This window comes from Pinus tabuliformis, chromosome 9, assembly GCF_031772625.1.
Source record: "Pinus tabuliformis cultivar Carrire ecotype Pingquan chromosome 9, CPIR1, whole genome shotgun sequence".
Classification (NCBI taxonomy): domain Eukaryota; kingdom Viridiplantae; phylum Streptophyta; class Pinopsida; order Pinales; family Pinaceae; genus Pinus; species Pinus tabuliformis.
In genome coordinates this window covers 1,168,733,812-1,168,755,439 of record NC_142307.1, presented here as the reverse complement: position 1 = coordinate 1,168,755,439, position 21,628 = coordinate 1,168,733,812, and the positions used below count along the sequence as shown (strand labels likewise).

General features: G+C 39.9%; 2 protein-coding genes across 2 annotated transcripts in view; one reads left to right on the top strand and one right to left on the bottom strand.

Annotated features, from left to right (window-relative positions):
* LOC149152751 (Nucleotide-diphospho-sugar transferases superfamily protein) overlaps nucleotides 1-21,628 on the top strand; it is a 266,661-nt gene that overhangs the window by 133,002 nt on the left and 112,031 nt on the right. The window lies entirely within an intron of this gene.
* LOC149152752 (uncharacterized) lies at nucleotides 245-9,854 on the bottom strand. Its single transcript, XM_089439254.1, has 4 exons — nucleotides 7,401-9,854; nucleotides 6,770-7,240; nucleotides 2,745-2,825; nucleotides 245-1,716 (listed from the first exon to the last, which is right to left on the bottom strand). The coding sequence occupies exons 1-4, from the start codon at nucleotides 9,199-9,201 to the stop codon at nucleotides 245-247; spliced, it is 3,825 nt and encodes a 1,274-aa protein (XP_089295380.1). The 5' UTR covers nucleotides 9,202-9,854.

The window sequence follows — 21,628 nt, the reverse complement described above, 5'->3', positions numbered from 1 at the left end:
TGTTCGTGTTTTCCATTACACTCATTCGTATGCACTAGACGCTGAAGTGTAAGATTGTTTTTTGTTTCCACGGGGAGACGATCCTTGAAGATACATATGGTCCCTTGCGTTGGATTTCCACTCAAGATCGATTCAAGCATGATGCGATAAAAAATGATTGAAGGACTGGACTCAATTTTCTCAGAAAACTTTTTCAGATATATAAACAAGTCTTGATCTGGTTCGTACATGAGACTGCAACAAATCACGTGGTTGTTAACTTTGGGCCTGACTTCATATATATTTTTAGGGTTCTCGCGGCTGATTTTAGAATTAATCTGTCGAGTTTGATCGTCCCACTTTTTCTGGTTGGTTTTAGTAGATCGATGAATCGATGATTCATCTGCACCTCTATTTTTCCACTAGTTTGCAAGGATTTTGTGTATGGGTTTTCCACCTCTACATGAACTTTTTTGTCCACTGGTTCCCCATCTTTAATGGGCTTGGGTATTTCAATTTTATAACTCTTGGTGCTGGTTTGAGATTCTTTGAGTGTGGGCTTTTCATTTCTGTAATTATTATGGTTGACATTTGAGTCTCTACTGGTGGGTATTCCATCACTAATATTTTCAATTTTGTTAGATGCCCAACCTTCTAAAAGTGTAGAGTAAAGTTGTTGTTGGCTTATTAATGAAGGATGATCCTTTGAATCTAAATCTACTTTTAATTTTTTATCAGTGACCTTCTCTTCAGCTGGACTTTCAACATGCAAAGAATGAACCCTTGAAGATTTCAACAAGGGAACATCCTTGAACTTTATTTTTTTCTTTATCTCCTTAGCATGCTTTGCTTCATCTAGAAGAGTATTTAACTTTGGTGCATGTGATAGATTTTCCAACTCAACCCCATTTAATTGCTCTTTCTCAATTAATGGATTTGTGAATTGTGCTCCCATTGTGTCTATCATTCTCATTATGTGAGATCGATCTTGACTTTGGTATCCAGTTAAGCAAATGCAAAGGGACTTCCTACCTGAAATGGGATTCAAACCCCTAACAGGTTTGTATAAAATCTTTGTAGATTCAACACGCATCCCCATGTCTAAGGCATCCACAACCCATAAGTCTGTAACCAACATATTTTTATCCTTTTTGGCAGCAACACAAATTAGGTAATCATATGTAAGCTTATGTACCATGATATTAGTGCAGCTTGCATCATACTGACCCACATTCAATCCACCATTATTTAATGTAATGTTTTGAAATGCAACAAGAGAAAATGAATTTGCAGATTCAGACGTGGCTACTGAATTGGGCTTAGAATCAGGAAGAATTGCAAACCTGTCCAGATTCTTAGATATGGTAGTGGTTGTGGAATCAGGCAGTGGACTAGATACCACATTTTTGCTGTCAGTAACTGGCACCACATCAATTGGACCAAATTCAGGGTCTTTCAGTTCCACATTTTGAATGGAGACATCCATAGCAGAAATACTCACATCTTCATCATCAACCATTGCATTTACATCCTTAAATTCATTTACTCCACTTATTATCTCTCTGTTCATTTCATTTTCCGCTTTATCACCATTATCTGGATCGTTATCTTGATTTATATCATTTTCATTATCATCATTCTGATCAAAATCTTCGTCTCCTGCTTCACCTTTCTTCGTTTCTTCACCGTCACTATCATCTTCTTTATTATCGATTTCCTTTAGACATGCTTTAACTTCTGCACATGATTTTTCTAATCGCTGAAATGCTTCTTGAATTTTACTAAACTGCTCAACGCATTCAGGGCGAAAACTTAATGGCATATTGTGCGGCGAACTACGTTCAAAGACCTGCATGATTATATTGTGCGCCATGGCTCTGATACCACTAAAGCATCAAAACTGATAGCTTGTAGGGTTGAATGTAAAAATACACAAGAGGTATTTGTAATAATAATTTATTATATAAAAAATGTATAAGTGATGAATGCTACAATGAGGACCCGCATATATATACCTAAGCAGGTGTCCTTTTGTGACTGGGCATGTCTTTTAGACATGCCTTTTCACTTAACTTAATGACTACTTTACATTATCAATATTTGATTATTTAATATTGACATTTATTTTATTTATTTATTTGTTATGAATTATATTCATAACACTTTGTCTTAGAAGATTTCTGAAGATTATTGTTGCGTATACTAACTTTGTTCATTACATTGGTATCAGAGCATTTCTCTGAACATACAAACTTTATTCGTTACATTGGTATCAGAGCATTCCTCTGTACATACGAACTTTGTTCGTTACATTGGTATGAGAATCACATTCTCTGATTCTGACCATTGGCCATTGAAGTTTTCGTCAAGCTTGTTGTTGTAAAATTAAAGCGTTTTGCTATATAGAGTTGGAGCTTCTCCAAGTTACACATCGTAGCTTGGTCATAATTAAAAAAAATAAAAAAATTAGTTACACATCGTAACTTGGCCATAATTAAAAAAAAAATTTAAGGGAAAGAAAATAGATTAAGAAAAATAGGAAAAATGAAAAAAGAAAGAAAAAAAGAAAGAAGATATGTCATTTAAAAAAAGAAAAAGTTAAAAAAAAATTAGAAAATAAATATATATATATATATATATATATATATATAAAAAAAATCTAAAAATAAAAGAGGGAAATGAGTCAAATTATATTGAAAAAAGTATAGATATAAAAAATAACTAAAACAAAAAATAAAATAAAATATTGCAGCCCACCTTCATACCTACGGCTGGCCTGAACTGTAGCCCGACTAGCGCCACAGCCGACGCCGCCAATAGACCACCGCCTAAATCATTGCCAGCACCTACATCGACATTTCAAAGAAATAGCGTTGCTGACACAAGTGCCACCAGCCAACTGTCATGTTGTCCACACTTCCATAGCCATCTCCTCTGCCTCCACCGTGTCCACAAGAAGTTGTGTCCCCTAGCAGCGACAACGCCCTTCCAGTGATTGTGACTTCAGTTGCTGCGTGCTATTGCCACATAGCTATCAACTGTTCCTATATTCGTCTTGTCCTCGTGTTCAAACAAAAGCAGATCAACCTGCCCTCTACCAGTATTGTTTTGCCGCTTTCTTGTATTGGGGTCAACCATTGCCTATTTCTGCCAATAGTCACGATATTTTTCTCTGTCACCGATTTCTTTCTCGCTGACTGTTCCATGTGTTCCGATGCGTCTGTCTCCGAACTTGCCCAACCGCCTAACAATATTAAGCTCATTATTAATATAGTTTATAGTATATATATTTAAATACTATATTTAACGAATATATATATATATATATATATATATATATATATATATATAAAGATTTAAGTGCCCAAGTTATACCCTATGGTAAAAGAATATTAAGATTTACATATACCAAAGAAAATATAAAAGTGAAAAAATATTAAATTACTTTTTAAAAGAGAGCTTAGATTGTCGAAGTGGAAAGGAATAGATTGTTATTTTTTATAGAGAATATATATATATATATTAAAAGATTTAAGTGCCCAAGTTATACCCTATGGTAAAAAAATATTAAGATTTATATATATCAAAGAAAATATAAAAGTGAAAAAGTATTAAATTACTTTTCAAAAGAGAGGTTAGATTGTCGAAGTGGAAAGGAATAGATTGTTGTTTTTTATAGAGAATATATAAACTCCTCAAGCAAAGTATCGTTTCTATCAGTGAACCAAATGGAGTCCAATTCGAAAATGATGAAGTCAAGATGAGTTCCACACAACAATCATTATTTTGGACTAAATGTCCAAGTTGTTTAAACGAAATTGGATATACATATATTATAAAAAAGTGCAATTTACGTTGTCCAGCATGTGGAAGATTATTTAGTACAAAAGAATGTCAAGATAATGAGCAAATGCAAATGAAAAGACTAAAGGAAGAACTTGTAAAACTACAACAAAAGAACGAAGCATCGAAGAAGAAATATAAAGATCTTGAAGACATGTTTTACAACAAGTCAAAAGAAAAAGACGAGGAATTTTTGCGCCTAAGGTACCATAATAAAAAAATTACTTGAATAGATCAAGAAGTCCAAGGTTAAGAAGCAAAAATTAAAGCAAAACAATTAAAGTTCTAAGAAGGAATTTAATGAGAATCTATTGAAGAAGGAAGAAGAAAATTTGTGCTTAAAAGAATTGAATCAAAGGCTATTGGAACAAATCAAAAGTATAAAAGATAAAGAGAAGGATACTAAGGATAAAGTCAATGATTCACAAAATGATGAACTTTTACATCTAAGAAATCATAATCAAAACCTTCGTACACAAATAAAGAAGCTTAGAAATGACAAGAAGTCACTAAACGACAAATTAGAACAACTTCAAGAAGAAGTATTGAAGTCTCCAGTTGCAAAAGTCCAAGTCAAAGATAAAGGAACAAATACTGGTCCAGTCACTATCATAACTCATGAAGGTGAGAAACCAACAAAAATTAAGACATTTAAATATTGCAGTTCAAACAATGGAAATTCCAAGAAATGATTCAGTAGTCAGCTCAACAACAACAGTAATTGAAGTAAATTATGAAATTGCCACACACATAATAAGGGGAACTCAAAATAGAAGAATTTCTTGTCGACATCCGAATCACAAAAGCAGACAACCAAGTCAATCTACATATTTGAACTATTCAAAACAGAAACAACAAATTTGTGTTCCAAGGAATATTAAAATTTGCGGAATCCAATCCTATGATAACAATTCACTACGAATTTCCAGTGATCAGAAGATCTGTTGAGAAATCTAGGGCATAGCAATTATGTGATTTCTCTTCTATTAGTAACTGTTTGTGAGTGCTTTTTACTTCTTAGATTAGGATCTTCTTTTACTTAGGTTATTAGTGTTCTTCATCAAACAACTACCAATGCATAAACCATAAAGAGACAAGAGACACAGAATATAGGAAAACCTGAACAAATTCTTCTTCTTATAGAGACTTCAATTGACGAATACCAAGACCATTACCTAGACCCTTGACCAAAATGACCTCTCCAAAGCCAAGTCAACTTTCTGCAATTTAGCCTTCACTTCTCTAACTCAGATCTGAACTTTTTGGTCTCCTTGACTGTAGTCTTCAGCTTGTTGTAGTAGACTCTCTCTTTCATGCACGTGTGATTGCTAAGAGATGAGTTCTGTCCATTATTTCTTCGCTTTAACTAGGAAGATGCTCTATATTGACTCGGTATGCAACATAAACATCTTAATTCAGATTTCTGTCTTCTGTAATTCTGTTCTTACCTTTCCTTGCATATGTGGCAGACCTTACCCAGAAAACAGTCCTCAAATGTCTTCGATCTTCCTTCAAACTTGATCTTCTTTCCTTCGCTGGGATGTACGGCTATTATTTACCCTTAGATCGAACTCTTTCACACCTTTCCTCAGATTTCCTTCTTTGAAATCTTCACTGAAATCCTTTCTCTGAAATGATAGTCGAGCTGACTATTTATAGTTGTTTCCTGTCAATATAAGTCGACTTGACTTGGGTGTGACCCAACATGTCACTTGAGGAGATCATTTAATTCATCTTGAAGCCGACTTGCATGAGGAGACTTGGCTTGGTCTTGGAGGGCTGTTTACACTTACCTAATGACTCATACAAATTATAACACGCCCAAGAAGGGTCCTTCATACATGACATAGACTCAATTAGACTCTTATGACTAGATGACTCAATCCTAAAGGCTCAAAATGCGAGCCATCACTAAAATAAAATTCCTTGCTCATGAAACCCATGAGACAAGCATTACAATAATAATTTTATTTTTCTTCTTTTCATCAATTACATAAAATCACAATTACACATGTCGTTATAAAGACCAAACCTAGTTACTTTTCAACACTCCCTCTTAACTAGGGAGTTATTCATAATGGTACATGGTCATTCTCAATTTGAAGAATTTCTTATAAGAAGAATCGGATTGGTAACCCATTTGTATAACATCATATCAACCAACATTGTCACATAGCAAGGTTTTGACTAACAAGTCTATCTCTCCACGAGATCCGAGCACAATGCTGGCGAGACCAATGATGTATAGACACCCTCATCATTGTCTCTCTTGAAACATACCCCACTTGGGTTCTCAGGGTGTGTCCACCATGACTATTCTTATTTTCGATTCCCAGTCCTCAAAGAATGCTGGTCCTCAACGACTACTCTTATCCAGTGTTTTACAAAACGGACTCGGATTCGGACTCGGCCGAGGATCGACTCGGACTCGGACTCGGAAACGGCAATGACTCGGCCGGCTCGATTTCAATGACTCGGTCGTTGTAAAAAATACATTAAATATTTATTTTTTTTATAAAAAAACATAATTTTAAATATTTTAAACATAATTTTAAAGATTTTCATTCAAGTTTCCAAACACACAACATTATAATATACATGGAAGACAACATATGATCAAAGTAGGCTCATGAACCAATCCATTATATCAAAATGGTACGGTGTACCCAATGGCAATAGTAAATACATAGTCAACTGTAGTCTGTCATACATGATCAAAGACTCAAGAGTCAAAACAAAATACAAATAACCAAGGAGGCTAGTAGCTACTGGCTACTGCCAGAGGAGCCAAGATCATCTCGACCAATCTCTGGATCATCATCATCAGAGTCAGACAAGGGGCCCCATGGCTCCTCCTCATCATCATCGTCTCCAACTGCAACTGTAGAAGTGGTGCCAGTGCCAGTACCACTAGGCTGTGCAGCAGATGCAAGCTGAGATAGAGTACAAATGCGGCTGCGCTTCTGTCGTGGCTGAGCAGAGGAAGGCGAAGCACCTACAATTGGAGTCCTACTAGCTGGCTGTGAGACTGAGGCTGGTGGATTGGGATCTGCATTCAACTGAACACGCTGCAGTGGATCTCCAACATCAATTTCATCAAGATCCTCATCAGGATCAAACTCTGGTAGACGACTCTCCACTACCCAATCTGATGTTGGATCAATGTCTTCCAACACAATGGGATCTGAATCAGGTCTTTTGTTCAGCAATTGGTTCCGTCTGAGCCGAAGGTTGTATTGGACAAAAACTAGATCATTCAACCGTTTTTGCTCCAAACGGTTTCTCTTCTTTGTGTGAATCCTCTCAAAGACAGACCAATTGCGCTCACACCCAGATGCACTGCAAGTTTGACTCAAAATACGAATTGCAAACCTTTGCAATTCAGGGCACTGGCCACCAAAGGCCTCCCACCATTGTGCTGCAAAAAACATAGGAGTGTAATGAATTATGAGTTAGATGAAGGCTGAAGCTCAACAAAATTACAAATTATATCTAACTTTCAAATTATAAATGATTTAACAAACTTTAATAAAAATAGTAAAACCATTAAGAAATTGAAAATTGAAATTTTTGTTTACCTGGCTCATCTGCTTCTCTTGCAATCTTTGCTAGGTTCTTCCCAAAGGTACCTGTTGCATTGCTGAAGGATGTGACCTGCTGATGTATCAGTAGCTGATCAGACTCCGATGGGACCATGCGCTCAATGCAATCAACCAGTCCATCTCTGACCTCCCCCCTCAAAGCTCCTGACTCCTTAGCTTTATAATGATACCGTGGGTTCAAAAAATACCCAGCTGCATGTATAGGGCGATGGAGTTGATTGTTCCATCTTTCATCAATGATTGCCCAAATGGGCCCATACTTTGCCACTCTATCCTTGTATGCTGCCTTTATTTGCTCCTTTGCTTGATCCATAGCCTCATAAATGAAGCCCATAGCCAACCTTTCCCCATCCACCAACCGGAACACCTTAACTAGTGGCTCAGCAACCTTCACAATCTCTGTTGCCTTTCTCCAAAAAGTTTCATCATGGACTTTCCTTCTCAATTCTCTGCCTTTTGGTTTGTTAGACCAACTGCTTTTATTCCAATCATCACTGGAAAACATCTTTTGCAAGTTTCTATGTTGGGAAAGCATAGATTGCAATGTCAAAAAATGTGTAGCAAATCTAGTGATGGCAGGCCTAATAATATCCTTGCCTCCAGTGTGTTTCCTCATGAGACTCAAAACCAGTGTATGATTGTAGATAAATTTTGTTATGCTTTTGGCATTATCTACAGTGTTTCTGACCCAATCTAATTTCCCAATATCCTCAAGCATGAGGTCTATGCAATGTGCAGCGCATGGGGTCCAAAAGATGGTCTTGTGTTTTTCCTCTAACAGTCTACCAGCAAGAACATAGTTAGAGGCATTGTCTGTGATGATTTGAACAACATTAGCCACCCCCACACCCTGAATAACCTCATCCAATAGCTGAAACAACAAGTGGCCATCTTTTACCTTATCAGATGCATCAACTGATTTTAAAAACATGGTTCCCTGTGGGCAGAAGACAAGAAAGTTTATGATGGTACGGTTTCTTTGATCAGTCCATCCATCTGACATGATGGTACACCCTGTTCTTGCCCATGATTCCTTGAAATCTTGCAAATACTCATTAATTGATGTAATTTCTTTCTGCAAACGAAACCCCCTTAGCTCTTGCATAGTAGGGCCTTTGAAGCCTTTTCCAGCAGCATGTATGGCCTCAAACATAGGCTCATAATATGGTGAACGAGCAGCATTAAAGGGGATATCAGCATCATACCACCATCTAGCTATGTAGTCACAAGCAGTCTCCCTCAATTCTTTCTTCCAATGGTCATCTAAAGTGGGCTGAGAAAGACCTTTACTAACTTCAGGACCATGTGCATCTGATGGAGAGGAGCCTGAGTGAGTGAAAAAACTTTTGATAGTCCCATCACCCTTCATTCTACCCTTTCCCTTATCTTGAACAGAAGCAAAAGAGGGAGGAACATAACGGAAAGGGTTTGATGCATCAGTTTGAGGGATAGAGGAAGAACCCTCAAACTCATAGTGGGGGTTGGCAGCCATCATTCTTTGTATCTCCCTCTTCCTCCCAATTTCAGCCTGTATCTCTTTTTGCCTAGTCTTTTCTTCTTGAAATTTTTCAAAGCTTTCCAACAAAGTCTTTCTAATCTCCCCAATTTCCTCAGATTTACATGCAGTAATATTGCCTTTAATCCCTGCCAAGTGTTGTTTCAGCCTATGAATCCCCCCAGGACCTGACTTAATTTTCCTATGGCAAAACTTGCAACACATCTCATCATCAACCATTTCAACATATGCCCAAGCAGCATCTTTTGCTCTAGGTGCCATTTTTTGACTAGGAAAACAATCTGAAAATGAAAAAAAAAATAAAAATTGATTCAATGTTCATTTATTTGACTAAAAACACTCTCTAAGCTATCTTGATATGCACCTAAAATTTAATAAGTAAAAACAGATTTATAGAGGTGGAAAAAAATACCTCCAGGCACAAACTGCCTCCTCAAACTTGCTCCAAAAATCAGCTCCTCAATGCTGCTCCAAATGGCTGCCCAAGAAGCTCCTCACTCCAGCTACAATGCTCCTCCAAGACTCCTCACTGCTGCTCCAAAACAAGCTCAAGAACTGCTCACTAACTCTCAAAGAAGACTCTCACTCAAATGCATAAGACTGCTGTGAGTGAAATGAGAGCATTTGGCTGTCTTAAATAGAGTTTGGGAGGGGGAAATGGACCCCAAATGCATTTAACAAATCACAATAACCTTTTCATGTCCACAAACCCTAACTAACTCAGCCAAAAATCAGCAAAAAAGTGTTTAATTTTTGGTTAATACGCTGCCCAGCCGGTCTTGAACGAAACGGCCGTTTTTTGACGGGACCCGGCCGGGTTGACCGGGTCAGCTATGACCCGGCCGAGTCATTGGCTGACTCGGCCGAGTCATAGCTGACTCGGCCAGCCGAGCCGGGTCAAAGGCCGGGTCAGAAATTTTTTTAATGAAACGGAATGAAACGGCCGTTTCCGTTTCGGTACGGCCGTTTCCGTTATCTTGGATGCTCTAATATATCCTCAAAGAGCATCAGATGCCAGATTCTTACCCAATCCTCCATTCTGCCTTCCCAAGTGAAGACAAGAATGATGTGTCTATCTCTCCCTCTTAATTAGGGAGGAAATATTGATTCCAATAAAGGAATGTACCTAAGCTCCCTCTTGGCTTAGTAATTTCCAAGTTTCTTCCAAGTAAGAAAATTGACTCCCCCTTAATTAGGAACCTACTGTAGCTCCTTTGGTGGAGATGATGGGACAACTAGCTACTTGAAGAACTCCTCCTCACGATGTCATGAACTTCTTTTCCTTATTTAGGAGTCTTCATGTTTGGGACTTCTACATGGGGCACCGACCATCCATGACTTTTATCCATGAGTCAGTGATGTCATCATTGGAAAGTGATCTATCAATCCATATATGGCCTTTCTTTATGCCATGCTACTTTCTTCATGCGACGTTTACTTAAGGATCTTTCGTCCTACTACATGTGCATCGATGGTGGAAGACGTCCATAGATTTACCCTTGGCAGCCCTGCATAAACCCATCCAAATATTCAAAACATAAAGGAATGAACATTAAAAATCAACATTACCTTTGTGATGGTCCTTCATCATGACATCTACAAGTTCGCATCAGCATCCTGAATACATATCGACACATCTCCCATAGATATATATAGTCAAGGGTCTCTTTCTTTTTCAGACTCCATGAGAGTCTTCATATCTTCCATGGAGATATCCTAGTCAAATATTCTTGGTTTATCGGATGTTGATTTCCTTTACCATGGTTGCATATTCCATGATCTCTTCCTTTTTGTTGTACCTATGAGATGATAATGGTCAGCTATCATGCCAGAGCATCTAAGATAATTGTTTTGGGGGTTTTGTTTTAATTTGGAGGACCAATGAATGAAATAGATGTAACAATGGAATGCCTAACCTTTTGAATAATATTAATATAAAAGCAGAGGGCTGTTATAAAATTTCACACAGTGATATAGCTTGTATGGTGGTGAGCAGAAACAAAGAAATAATATGATTATCACAATTTTCAAATTGAAAATTAAATAATTAGAAGTATGAAAACCTCTAAACTATGTTCAGAAGGTTTGAGAGAATATGCTTAAGCTTACAAAAGATGCTGATGATTTATTGATTTAGAGGGAATTAATTAAGCAAACAGTCCATTAATTCATTCTCTTTATAGATTATCACTTCAGAAGCTTATAGGAATAGATTGAAACACAGTTATTCCTACCTGGTTATCTCTATAAGACATAAGAATATGAAGAAAAACATAATGAGTAATACTGGAAAAACTTACAAGAAACACAAACTATGTTAAACAAAATTCAGAATCCTTTGCTTTGTATTAAGGTTCCAGAAAAGTCAAGTACATCAAATGTTTAGAAATGCTTCATCAAGGGTGCAACCTTTCTTCAAGGATGCCACTCTTCTTCAAGGGTGCAACCTTTCTTCAAGAGCGCAACCCATAATAACTCGTGAAGAGAGTTATTTATACAACAGTAGAACTAAGAAAATATCCTAAACTGTTTTAAAAAAAATAGATTATCAAAATAAACACTGCTAGTTGATCTGGCACTGTTTTGATGCTGTGCTGTTGGTGACTATTGCTTGAAAAAACTGAAAATTGTTGAGGTTGTTGATTGTTCCTCCAAAAGTTGAATGTTGTTTGATTTTCACGCTGGATGTCATATTTACTTACGACTTTTCATCTGATACATTTTCATCTGTTTGTCTTTGACTTGTATTTCTTTATCTGCCTTCTTTGTTTAGTCATTTACTGTGTAAATTGTTCTTTTTAACATTTACTGTGTAAATGTTTTCTTCTGCTTTGTGATAATTGTCTTTTTCTTCTGAATAAAGGCTTTTGAATTCATTTCCTTGTGAATCTTGGAGTAAACAAGTTTTGTGACTAGTATCAAAACTGTTTATCCAGTTTCCTGGTCTTCTAATCAACTGCGAAATACAACATTTGTTAAGAAAAACACATGTTGACAGGGAGGTGATAAATGGCTTTATTTGAGCTGAGAGGTATGTGGACGGAGTCGTGGCAGTGTTTGGAAGGTAATTGGAGGTCAAATTGAGTTTCAGAGGTTCAGGGCCGTGCAAGAAGGGTTAGGGAGGTTTCACTGTGTAAACGGGCGAAAAGAGCGAAAATGAGGGTCTTCGGCGTTTTAACAGGTAAAGGTTAACTTTGGCGCGAAAATTCATAATGTGAACAATGGATGGTTTTGGCTTACGCAGGGAGGCGGTATTGGAGGCCATCGCACCGCTTTTAAGTGAAGGGTGGTATTTTTTGGAGAGCACGCGAGTTAACTTGGTGCTACCACGTAGCCAAAAGGGGCCCGAGCAAAAGCACGAATCTCACGTGTTCTTGGGTCAGTAAAGGTTGGAGATTGGGAGCTGCGCTGTTAGATATGGGGGTGAAAGATCTAACGGCTATCGCACAGTGAAGTTGCACGGAGGTGAATCAGGCAGAGATTAGCGAGGCCCAGGGGTTAATTACAAGTGATTTGTAACTAATTTAATGAATAAAGCGGGTTAAAAGTATAATGCGCGGGTTCAATACAGTGGGACTAGGGTAAAAGCGGTGGGGGTTTATTAATCACACCAAAGGTGGGTTAAAAGGTCCTATATTGGGAAAATGTTAATTTGCAGAGTTAAAGTTAAATAATGCGGGGCGAAACAAAACTTAGGCTAAAGGGGTCTTTATGGGTTTTTAGGGAAATTACTAGGGGAAAGTGATTTTTTCAATGGGAAAGGGGTTTTTGGGTAGAGGAATGAGTTAGGAGGGTAATTTGCTAGAAAAATGTGTGAAACCAAGGGGCAAAGGTGAAACTAAAGGGAAGGGGTATTTTCTAAGCTTCTTCAAGGGCTCCTTCAAGAAATTTTCAAAGGAGTCTTCACATTGTTTTGCCCAACAAGAGATTTCTTCGCAAGCTCTTCAATGGGCGCTTCAGGATGTCTTCAAGGTCTCTTCACTATGCTGCACTAAGCCTGCTCCACTGCACCATTCTTCATCACCCAATCTGCACCATCTATTCAGCAACAATATTCTTGCACCATGCTGCACTAGCACTTCACCAACACTTCTTCACCACAGCTCACCAATTCTGCACCATCTATTCAGCAACAATATTATTGCACCATGCTGCACCAGTTCTTCACCAACACTACTTCACAAGGATTTATACACCATACTGCACCAAGATTACTGTGCCAAATGCTTTTGCGTCACGTTGATCAAATAAGAGGATTTTTCCACCATATCAATATTCCTGTTCCAAATTATCACACTGCTCCAATAGATGCTTCTAGTTTTTCTTCACAGGATGTCACTGCTGTCCAAAGAGATACTGCAATCAATGAATAGTCCAAGCACTGCAATCACCAATGAATAGCACACTGTATACAGGGGTATGCACCAATGTTTGCAATCATCAAGGAATAACACACTATATTAGTGAGCACTGGACAGTTCACAAAAGAAAGCTCCACACACCATACTGTCCACACTGTCACACTGTATTAATAAACGTTGTACTGTAGCCAGGAGTATTACCTCGCTGGAAAGAACACTTCACAGCTTGAAGGTGCAGACCCACAGTCCGAAAATTTATATAAGAACACAGTCCAAATATGTCACTAAAACATAGCCACTGTAAATTGTATCTGAGGCTTGTATAGGAGGATGCACACACAGTCTGAGCCTGCTAAACAATGTTCTGTCCACCGTGTAGTAAATATATTAGTATATTACTGCTACAACAACCAATATACAAAACCAAGTCCTAAAAATTTATCCGCTGTCATATTCCTTCACTGTACCCTTATCTCACTGTTCTTCTGTGTTCTGAACTCCTTTTTTTCGGTGCTAGAAAAGGAGGTCCGAGCTCCTATATATACCCTTCTTCAAGAACTTGAACGATCATGTCTAATAGAGGCAGGCTGACATGAATTGACATGTTCAGGTTGGCTTACTGACCAGAAATTATATCCTTAATTTGAAAAATCAATAACTTTCAAACCGCTTGGAGATTTGGGCTGAGTAATAGCTCATTGGAAAGCTAAAAATATGCTTTATAAGATGGTGTAGGAATCACATTGAGAGGCTGCCTCTAAGGTAGTGAAAATGAATTTTCTTTGTGACTGTCCTTAAATTTCTGTGCATAAAATATTTGGAACAGTATGAGGAATGTTTTGGGACAGCATGGCTTCTCCATTGTTTTGCACCAATAATTTTATCATGATAGTATCCCGCATCATGATGAAGATATAGCATCATGTATTCAATGATAGTGCAGTAATATGTCATAGTGCAACCTTCATTAATTTGTCAAAGACACCAAAGTAGTCTTCCAATTATGTCGAAGTGTGGTCATTCTTTAAAGAGTATGACATTATCATGTGTATGATTTCATCAATTATAGTCCTTCAATATCAAGGGTAAGGACATCATTTGAGTTCTAGGCTTTTTCATCAAGAGTAAGAACATCATCATGATTTCTAGGGCTTCTCAAGAACAAGGATACATGAGGTTATGGTGTCTTCATGGTTAGTTCAAGGACATTATGAATAGTAGGCATCTAGGAAAAGACTTCTTCTTAGTGGCTTGACATCATAATGACATCATTAACAGCTTGCCATCTTCATTAATGGCATCATTATCAAATAAGAGTTATGACATCATCATCTGCAACCAGGCATCTCAAGAATATTTACCATCTCGGCCAACGTCATATTGACATCACTGACAACCTTGAGTAACAGAGTTCTCCAATAGTGATTACGTAATACAACTCTACGAGTCTGTTATAGATGTCTTTTGAACTTTCGAGTTTAGATACATATGGGATGAGGCTTTATGGATTCAATGAGAATCCTTTGAGCCCTAATTTCCCCTTTCATATATTTTGCAAGTTCTTGAGCATCTTCTTCCCCTAGTTTGGTGATAGATACTTTGACATGATCCGTGACCTTATTTTCAATGAGATTTAGATCTATCATTTTCTTCCATGCAAGATAGTTTGAAGCCGCAACCAATTTGTTGCTTTCCTTGCAAAAAAACATTTTGACAGATTCAAATAAGGTCATATGCTTACTTGATAGAATGCTCCTTTCTCCTTGCTGCTTTCTTGATGTTGATAATGTTAATTTTAGGTATGTTCTATGCTGAGAGCAAATTTACTTAAATTTTCCATATTAGCTTAATATCAATTCCATATTAGCAATCACATTTAGCATGATAGTAAAATGCAGAGATAATATAAACATAAATAGCAGAAGACAAGCCAAGACAAGAGGACACAAGATGTGGCGCCAGCCAGGGACAATCCCCAATGTGGGGAAACCCTTGATCAAATCTTCTTATGTTCTTCAATAGTTCAGCAGAGAGAGAAGTAGTACATATACATCAAAAGGCAACATTTCGACTTGTCAAAATAAGAGCAGAGATCTCCTCTAGGAAGATGACACATGAGGTAGCAGATCTGAACACAGGTGATTCCATCACCATGTTGTACCCATCACTGTGCTACACCCATCATTGTGATGCACTTTCATCATCACAATGTTGCACTATGCTGCATCCATCATCATGCTGCATTCACTATGCTGCACCTATCACCATGCTGCACCTTCATATTCACTATGCTGCATCCATCATCATGCTGCATTCACTATGCTGCACTATGCTGCATCCATCATCATGCTGCATTCACTATGCTGCACCTATCACTGTGCTGCACCTTCATCATCACTATTTGATTGTGAGAAGACATCACCTAAAGGTATGCTGTCTATACATATGCCGAGATAGGATACTGCTCCTTGTCATGCTTCAAGAATGTATCCAGACCTGTCCATACATCTGAGTTTGTGACTGCTCCTAGGTCATCTCCATACCTGTGATAAAGCTTCTCCTATGACTGCGTAGGAGCCTCCTGGTCAATGTGATGATCATCCTCCATTAGGACAGCGTTCATAGAGCTCCTTCATTGACAACGAAGAGCTCTCATTAGTATCTGCGGCTAGGGTATATCCTCTCATTAGGACTGCGTTTAACTGTGTGAGAGACTACAGCTAGGGCTCCTTTTGGAGCATCCATTGGCAGCATATATCTTGCTGCGTATAAAGGTCTCCTTTAGGACAGCGTGAAGGGATCCTCCTCTAGCTGTATAGAACCCTCATTTGACTTGTGGAAGAGACCTCTTCTTTCCAGCGAATTAGAGTGGAATAAGGCCAGCAGTTAGGGCCTGCGTTAAACCTTCTTCCATGACTGTGTTAGGTTCACTTCCATGACAGCGTTAGGTTCTTTATTAGGGCAGCGTTAGGGCTCCTCCATACTTCTGTTGAAGCCTTTCCTTGCTGTGATATAAGAACCTCCTTTTGGGCAACGAAGATTCCTCTAATGTAACAATCATCCTCCATGAATGTGGATGAGGGCAGCATATAAATCTCTTTAGACAACGTCTAGTCTAGGGAAAACCTTCTAGGGTTGCGTATTCTCTTAGGGACTCTTCCTTCCACTAAAACCAAAACAAGTGGAGAGGAAAAGATCACAAGAGTTGTGTCTCAATTGACTTGCAAGCCACCTCCTTTTATAGTAACACGTTGAGGATAGATGGGGGCAATTTGGTTGTTGGCCAACCTTGACGAATTGTTGCATAATACAAATAAATTCATATCTCCATGGATACATGTCGGAATCGGATGATCTTTAGATGAATCCTACACCCCTCGACGAGAGGAATCCAAGAAAAATATCAACTGCCATACATAAGAGGACCCACATGGAGTTTGGTCCTAGTTGCCAATTTTAACAGATAATGATATAGAGAGTAGAAAACTTCTCCTTGATAAAAATTGGTGGAGAGGCTAAAGCACATGAGATCTCCAAGACCCAGAAATGGTTTGGACAAATTGTACCCGATTTGGGAGATATTAAAATAATTAATATTTTTAATGGAGTTCTTATGTCTAAACTTAGGAAAAATAAAATAAAATATTGATGGTTATTAATATAAAACTGGGTTAGAAGGTTCCAAAAGTCATGGATCAAGGCAAATCTAATCTTAACTGTTGATTAGAGATTTAATCTCGGCCGTTGAAGGACCAACGAGAAAAGTATAAGAGGAGGTTTGAGGGTTAGTTGGAGAACACACCAGAGTGATCAGTCATTCATTTTGCTAGAGCGGTGTTGCTAAGCAAAGTTGTATTAGTGATCAGTAGCGAGTGGCAGTGAGTAGGAGACAAAGAGGCAGAGACAATACTGAGAGACCAACACAGAAGTAGAGAGAGTGAGAGCAACAGCTAGTCCAGGCTATGCAGAGCCCAACAGAGACAACATAGAGGCTAGAGGGACTGCGTCATCCATGCAGAGGCTGCTGGAGTGACGTAGAGGGTCCCAGAGGCTGCGCAGTGCCTCAGAGGGCTGACGCAGAGGGTCCTGGGGTTGACGCATGTCAGCAGGAGGCTGATGCAGAGGCCAGAAGGGCCAACACTGAGTTTTAGTTGTGCCGGAGAGGGTTTCGTGGGACAGGTTTTCTGAATACCTATTTTTGAATATAGAGGTATTGCTGCCGTGTACTTTTCTTTGTCGGGTGAGCCAGTTAGGCACCCAGTTGTACTCGGATAGATTGCATAATAATATAACCCTTTGAATAGCTGCATTGGTTTTCTCGCATTGGGTTTTTTTGGGGACATTTGTCCAAAAATAACGGTGTCACTTGTGTGCTTGTTTTCTTTCAGTTGATGATCTGTAGATGTTGTGACTGTATTGTGTTTATTTCGGTATTTAAATATATTAAATAACTTGTTCGAATTTAAACAAGTGGAAGAAATATACCAACAGAATATAAATTAATTTTCTAAAGGATAGACTTAGAAAATTCAATATGGTATTGGAGTGTGGTTGTAGATCACAGGAAAACTGAAGGCATTAGCTGAGCAGAGCATTTGCAGCGGAGTCAGCTGTCCCGAGTGATAGTAGCTGATCCTTGCAGAAGCGACAGAGGAAGGGTTGACGCAGAGGGACTACGTCATCAGTTTGGGCCAGAGAGAGGCCAGTGCAGAGGCTGGGGAGGGCAGAGAGAGGCTCACGCAGAGGCTAAGAGGGCTGAGGGCGCTGTTTTGCCAGTGCCGGGATTGCACAGAGCCAAGAGGCTCAATCCTTCAGTTGCTGGGGCGAAGGAAGCTGTGGGTAGTTTGCGGGAGCAAAGCTGGTGGGGTACTATGGTTAGAACAATACCTAATAGGGCAAGACCAAGGTAGAGGTATTTGCTGTCGAGGCGAATTTCAAACCAAGGAATCCAGAACAGTGTTGCAGTTGCACGTACGATCGGAGAGGAGCAACTTGACAGTTGGCAGAAGGATTTCCAAGAGGGAAATCGAGATTCACAGGGAGTCCAGAAAAGAAATTCCACATGGGAAGTAGAGAGACTCGGAGGAGTTGAACCGAGAACTTCCAGACGGGAAGTAGAGAGACTCAGCAGGTGTCGAACCGAGAACTTCCAAGCGGGAAGTAGAGAGATTCGAAGGAGTTGACAGAAGAGTAGTGAGATGGTCGTGAATGGGCTAAGAGATTAGGACAGGCTGGACAGAGTGTCGAACTTTGTGGTCTGGAAGGCTAGGATCTTGTCCATTCTAGACAGACATCGTATCAAGGGCTTTGCCTTGAGAGTGATGGCTATCCCAGTTGACCCGGTAGCTAATGAAAGGTATGAAGAGGCAATGGCTAAGGCAAAGTGTAGTATCCTTAATGGGGTCAAGGATCATGTGGTCCCACATATTGCCGAGAAGGAAACGGCAAAGGAGATGTGGGACATTTTGAAGACATTGTACCAACATACTTCTGTGCAGAGGAAGATGCTCCTAGAGAATCAACTAAGGTCATACCAGATGCAGAAGGGAGAGCAGATAGATGTCTTGGGACACTTTGAAGACATTGTACAAACATACTTTCGTGCAGAGGAAGATGCTCCTAGAGAATCAACTAAGGTCATACCAGATGCAGAAGGGAGAGCAGATAGATGTCTTCCTCGGTCGGTTGAAGGAGATCCATGACCAGCTAACTTCCATAGGGGCCACGCCAGATCAGGAGTTGATGGTAAGGACCGCACTTAACGCAGTCTCCGAGGATTGGGAGACATTTGTCCAGAGCATACTGGGCAGGGTGAGTCTTCCAGATTGGGAAGAACTGTGGGCGACTCATTCTCAAGAAGAGATTAGAGACTGACCAAGGCAGGGAGTAGCGGCAAAGGGGTCAGGATCAAGAAGGAAGAGGAAGAGGATGCAGCTCTAGCATCTGCGGGAAAGGAGAAGAAGAGGAAGAAGAAGGACCTCTCCAAGGTCAAGTGCTTCCATTGTGGGGAACTGGGTCACTATGCGAACCAGTGTTCGAGGAAGAAGAGCAAGGGAGAGGCTTCTGACTCGAAGGCAGCGCCAGCGAGGGCGAAGAAAGAAGTCGAGGAGGATGACGATTATGCCATGATTGCTCATGTGCCACTTGAGTAGAAGTGGGGAGACATTGCGCTGTAGCCAGGAGGACTACAGGCGATGAGGGGCAGGATCCTTGAGTTACCCAACCTCTTGGATTATACCTTGCTACGGGAGCCCCGAAGAGGAGTAGGAGGATTGGAAGATGTCAGATGCGGATGAAGAGACAGAGAGCGCTACAATGCAAGAGTCCCCGGGCAGCGTGAGGCTAGCAGGCTGCAACAGTGCGAGAGGCACGGGAGTGTTGCACCAGTGCAAGATGGCATATAGAGGTGTGCAACGGTGCGAGATGCAGGGAGTTGTTGCATCAGCGCAAAGGTCAATAGAGGGAGCACTTGTTAGCGATAGGGAGGGCTTCAACATCGGGAGTGTTTCTAGCCTGACAGGGATGTCAGTAGTTGGGTGGATCAGTTACTTACTTCTTAGTAACTAAGTTGCAGTGCAGTAGCAGTATGTGGTAGCATGATGCAACATGATGAGTGGGGGATGCAATGTAGATGTAGTGCGAGGCGGATGGACCAGTAGCAACACGGATGCAGAGGGAGCTGTTGTACGAATGCAACAGTGGCAGTGGCAGGGCCATGGGCAGCAGTACAGGGTGCAGCAGTGGCAGTGGCAGGGCCATGGGCAGCAGTACAGGGTGCAGCAGTGGCAGTGGCAGGGCCATGGGCAGCAGTACAGGGTGCAGCAGTGGCAGTGGCAGGGCCATGGGCAGCAGTACAGGGTGCAGCAGTGGCAGTGGCAGGGCCATGGGCAGCAGTACAGGGTGCAGCAGTGCAAAGGATGTTGGATAATCAGTGTGATGCTCAGTATGGAGTATTACAAGAGCACAATCCTCGCTAAGAGGGAGTGTTGATTTGGGGTAGCATCAGATGTTCTCTGGCCATAAAAATTGGTGGAGAAGTTAAAGCACATGAAATCTCCAAGACCTAGAAATGGTTTGGACAAATTGTACCTGGTTTGGGAGATATTAAAATAATTAATATTTTTAATGGAGTTCCTAAGTCTAAACTTAGGAAAAATAAAATATTAATGGGTATTAATATAAAACTGGGTTAGAAGGTTCCAAAAGTCATGAATCAAGCCAAATCTAATCTCAGCCATTGATTAGAGATTTAATCTCGACTGTTGAAGGACCAACGAGAAAAGTATAAGAGGACCATTGGAGAACACACCAGAGTGATCAGTCATTCGTTTTGCTAGAGCGGGGTTGTAAGCAAAGTTGAATCAGTGATCAACAGTGAGGGGCAATGAGTATGAGGCAGAGACAATACTGAGACACCAACGCAGAAGCAGAGAGAGCAAGAGCAGTAGCCAGTCCAAGCTACGCAGAGCCAAGAAGAGACAACGCAGAGGCCAGAGGGACTGCGTCATCCACGCAGAGGCTGTTGGAGTGATGCAGAGGCTCCTAGAGGTTGCCTAGTGCCTCAGAGGGTTGACACAGAGGGTCCTGGGGTTGACGCAGGTCAGCAGGAGGCTGACGCAGAGGCCAGAAGGGCCAACACTGAGCTTCAATTGTGCCGGAGAGGGTTTCATGGGACAAGTTTTCTGAATACCTGTTTCCGAATTTAGAGGTATTGCTACTTTGTATCTTTCTTTGTCGGGTGAGCCAGTTAGGCACCTAGTGGTACTTAGATAGACTGCATAATAATATAACCCTTTGAATAGTTGCACCGGTTTTCCTGCATTGGGTTTTTTCAGGGACATTTGTCCAAAACTAACGGTGTCACTTGTGTGCTTGTTTTCTTTCAGTTGATGATCTGTAGATGTTGTGATTGTATTGTGTTTATTTCGGTATTTAAATGTATTAAATAACTTGTTCGAATTTAAACAAGTAGAAGAAATAAACCAACAAAATACCGATTAATTTTCTAACAGATAGACTTAGAATATTCAACATTCTTCATGAGTGATCCTTTGATGATGACTTCTGGGTGATGTCTCTAATGGTAAGGACCTTGATTCCTAGATCTCTTCAACTTGGCCTTATTTTCTCGATGGTGATCCCAAGACTTCTTTGTAGACTCCTTCTTCGATCTAGGGTTATAATGCTTCCTTTGTAGATCTTGTCTTAAAGATGATCTTTGCTTTGATGCCTTCCTTGAGATTTGATCCTTGAGTGTCTCTTAATAAGATGCCCTTCCTTGACTTGGTCACCTTTGCTCTGATACCATGTTGAGAAATCTAGGGCAT

Bases quoted from the DNA above. Each gene is read 5' to 3' on its own strand.
- LOC149152752 (XM_089439254.1), bottom strand. From the start codon at position 9,201: ATGGCACCTAGAGCAAAAGATGCTGCTTGGGCATATGTTGAAATGGTT. The intron at 7,241-7,400 runs GTAAACAAAAAT...TGTTTTTTGCAG, and splicing joins AAGAGAAGCAGATGAGCCAG to CACAATGGTGGGAGGCCTTT. The intron at 2,826-6,769 runs GTACTCTATCTC...ATGTCGATGTAG, and splicing joins ACAGAAGCGCAGCCGCATTT to GTGCTGGCAATGATTTAGGC.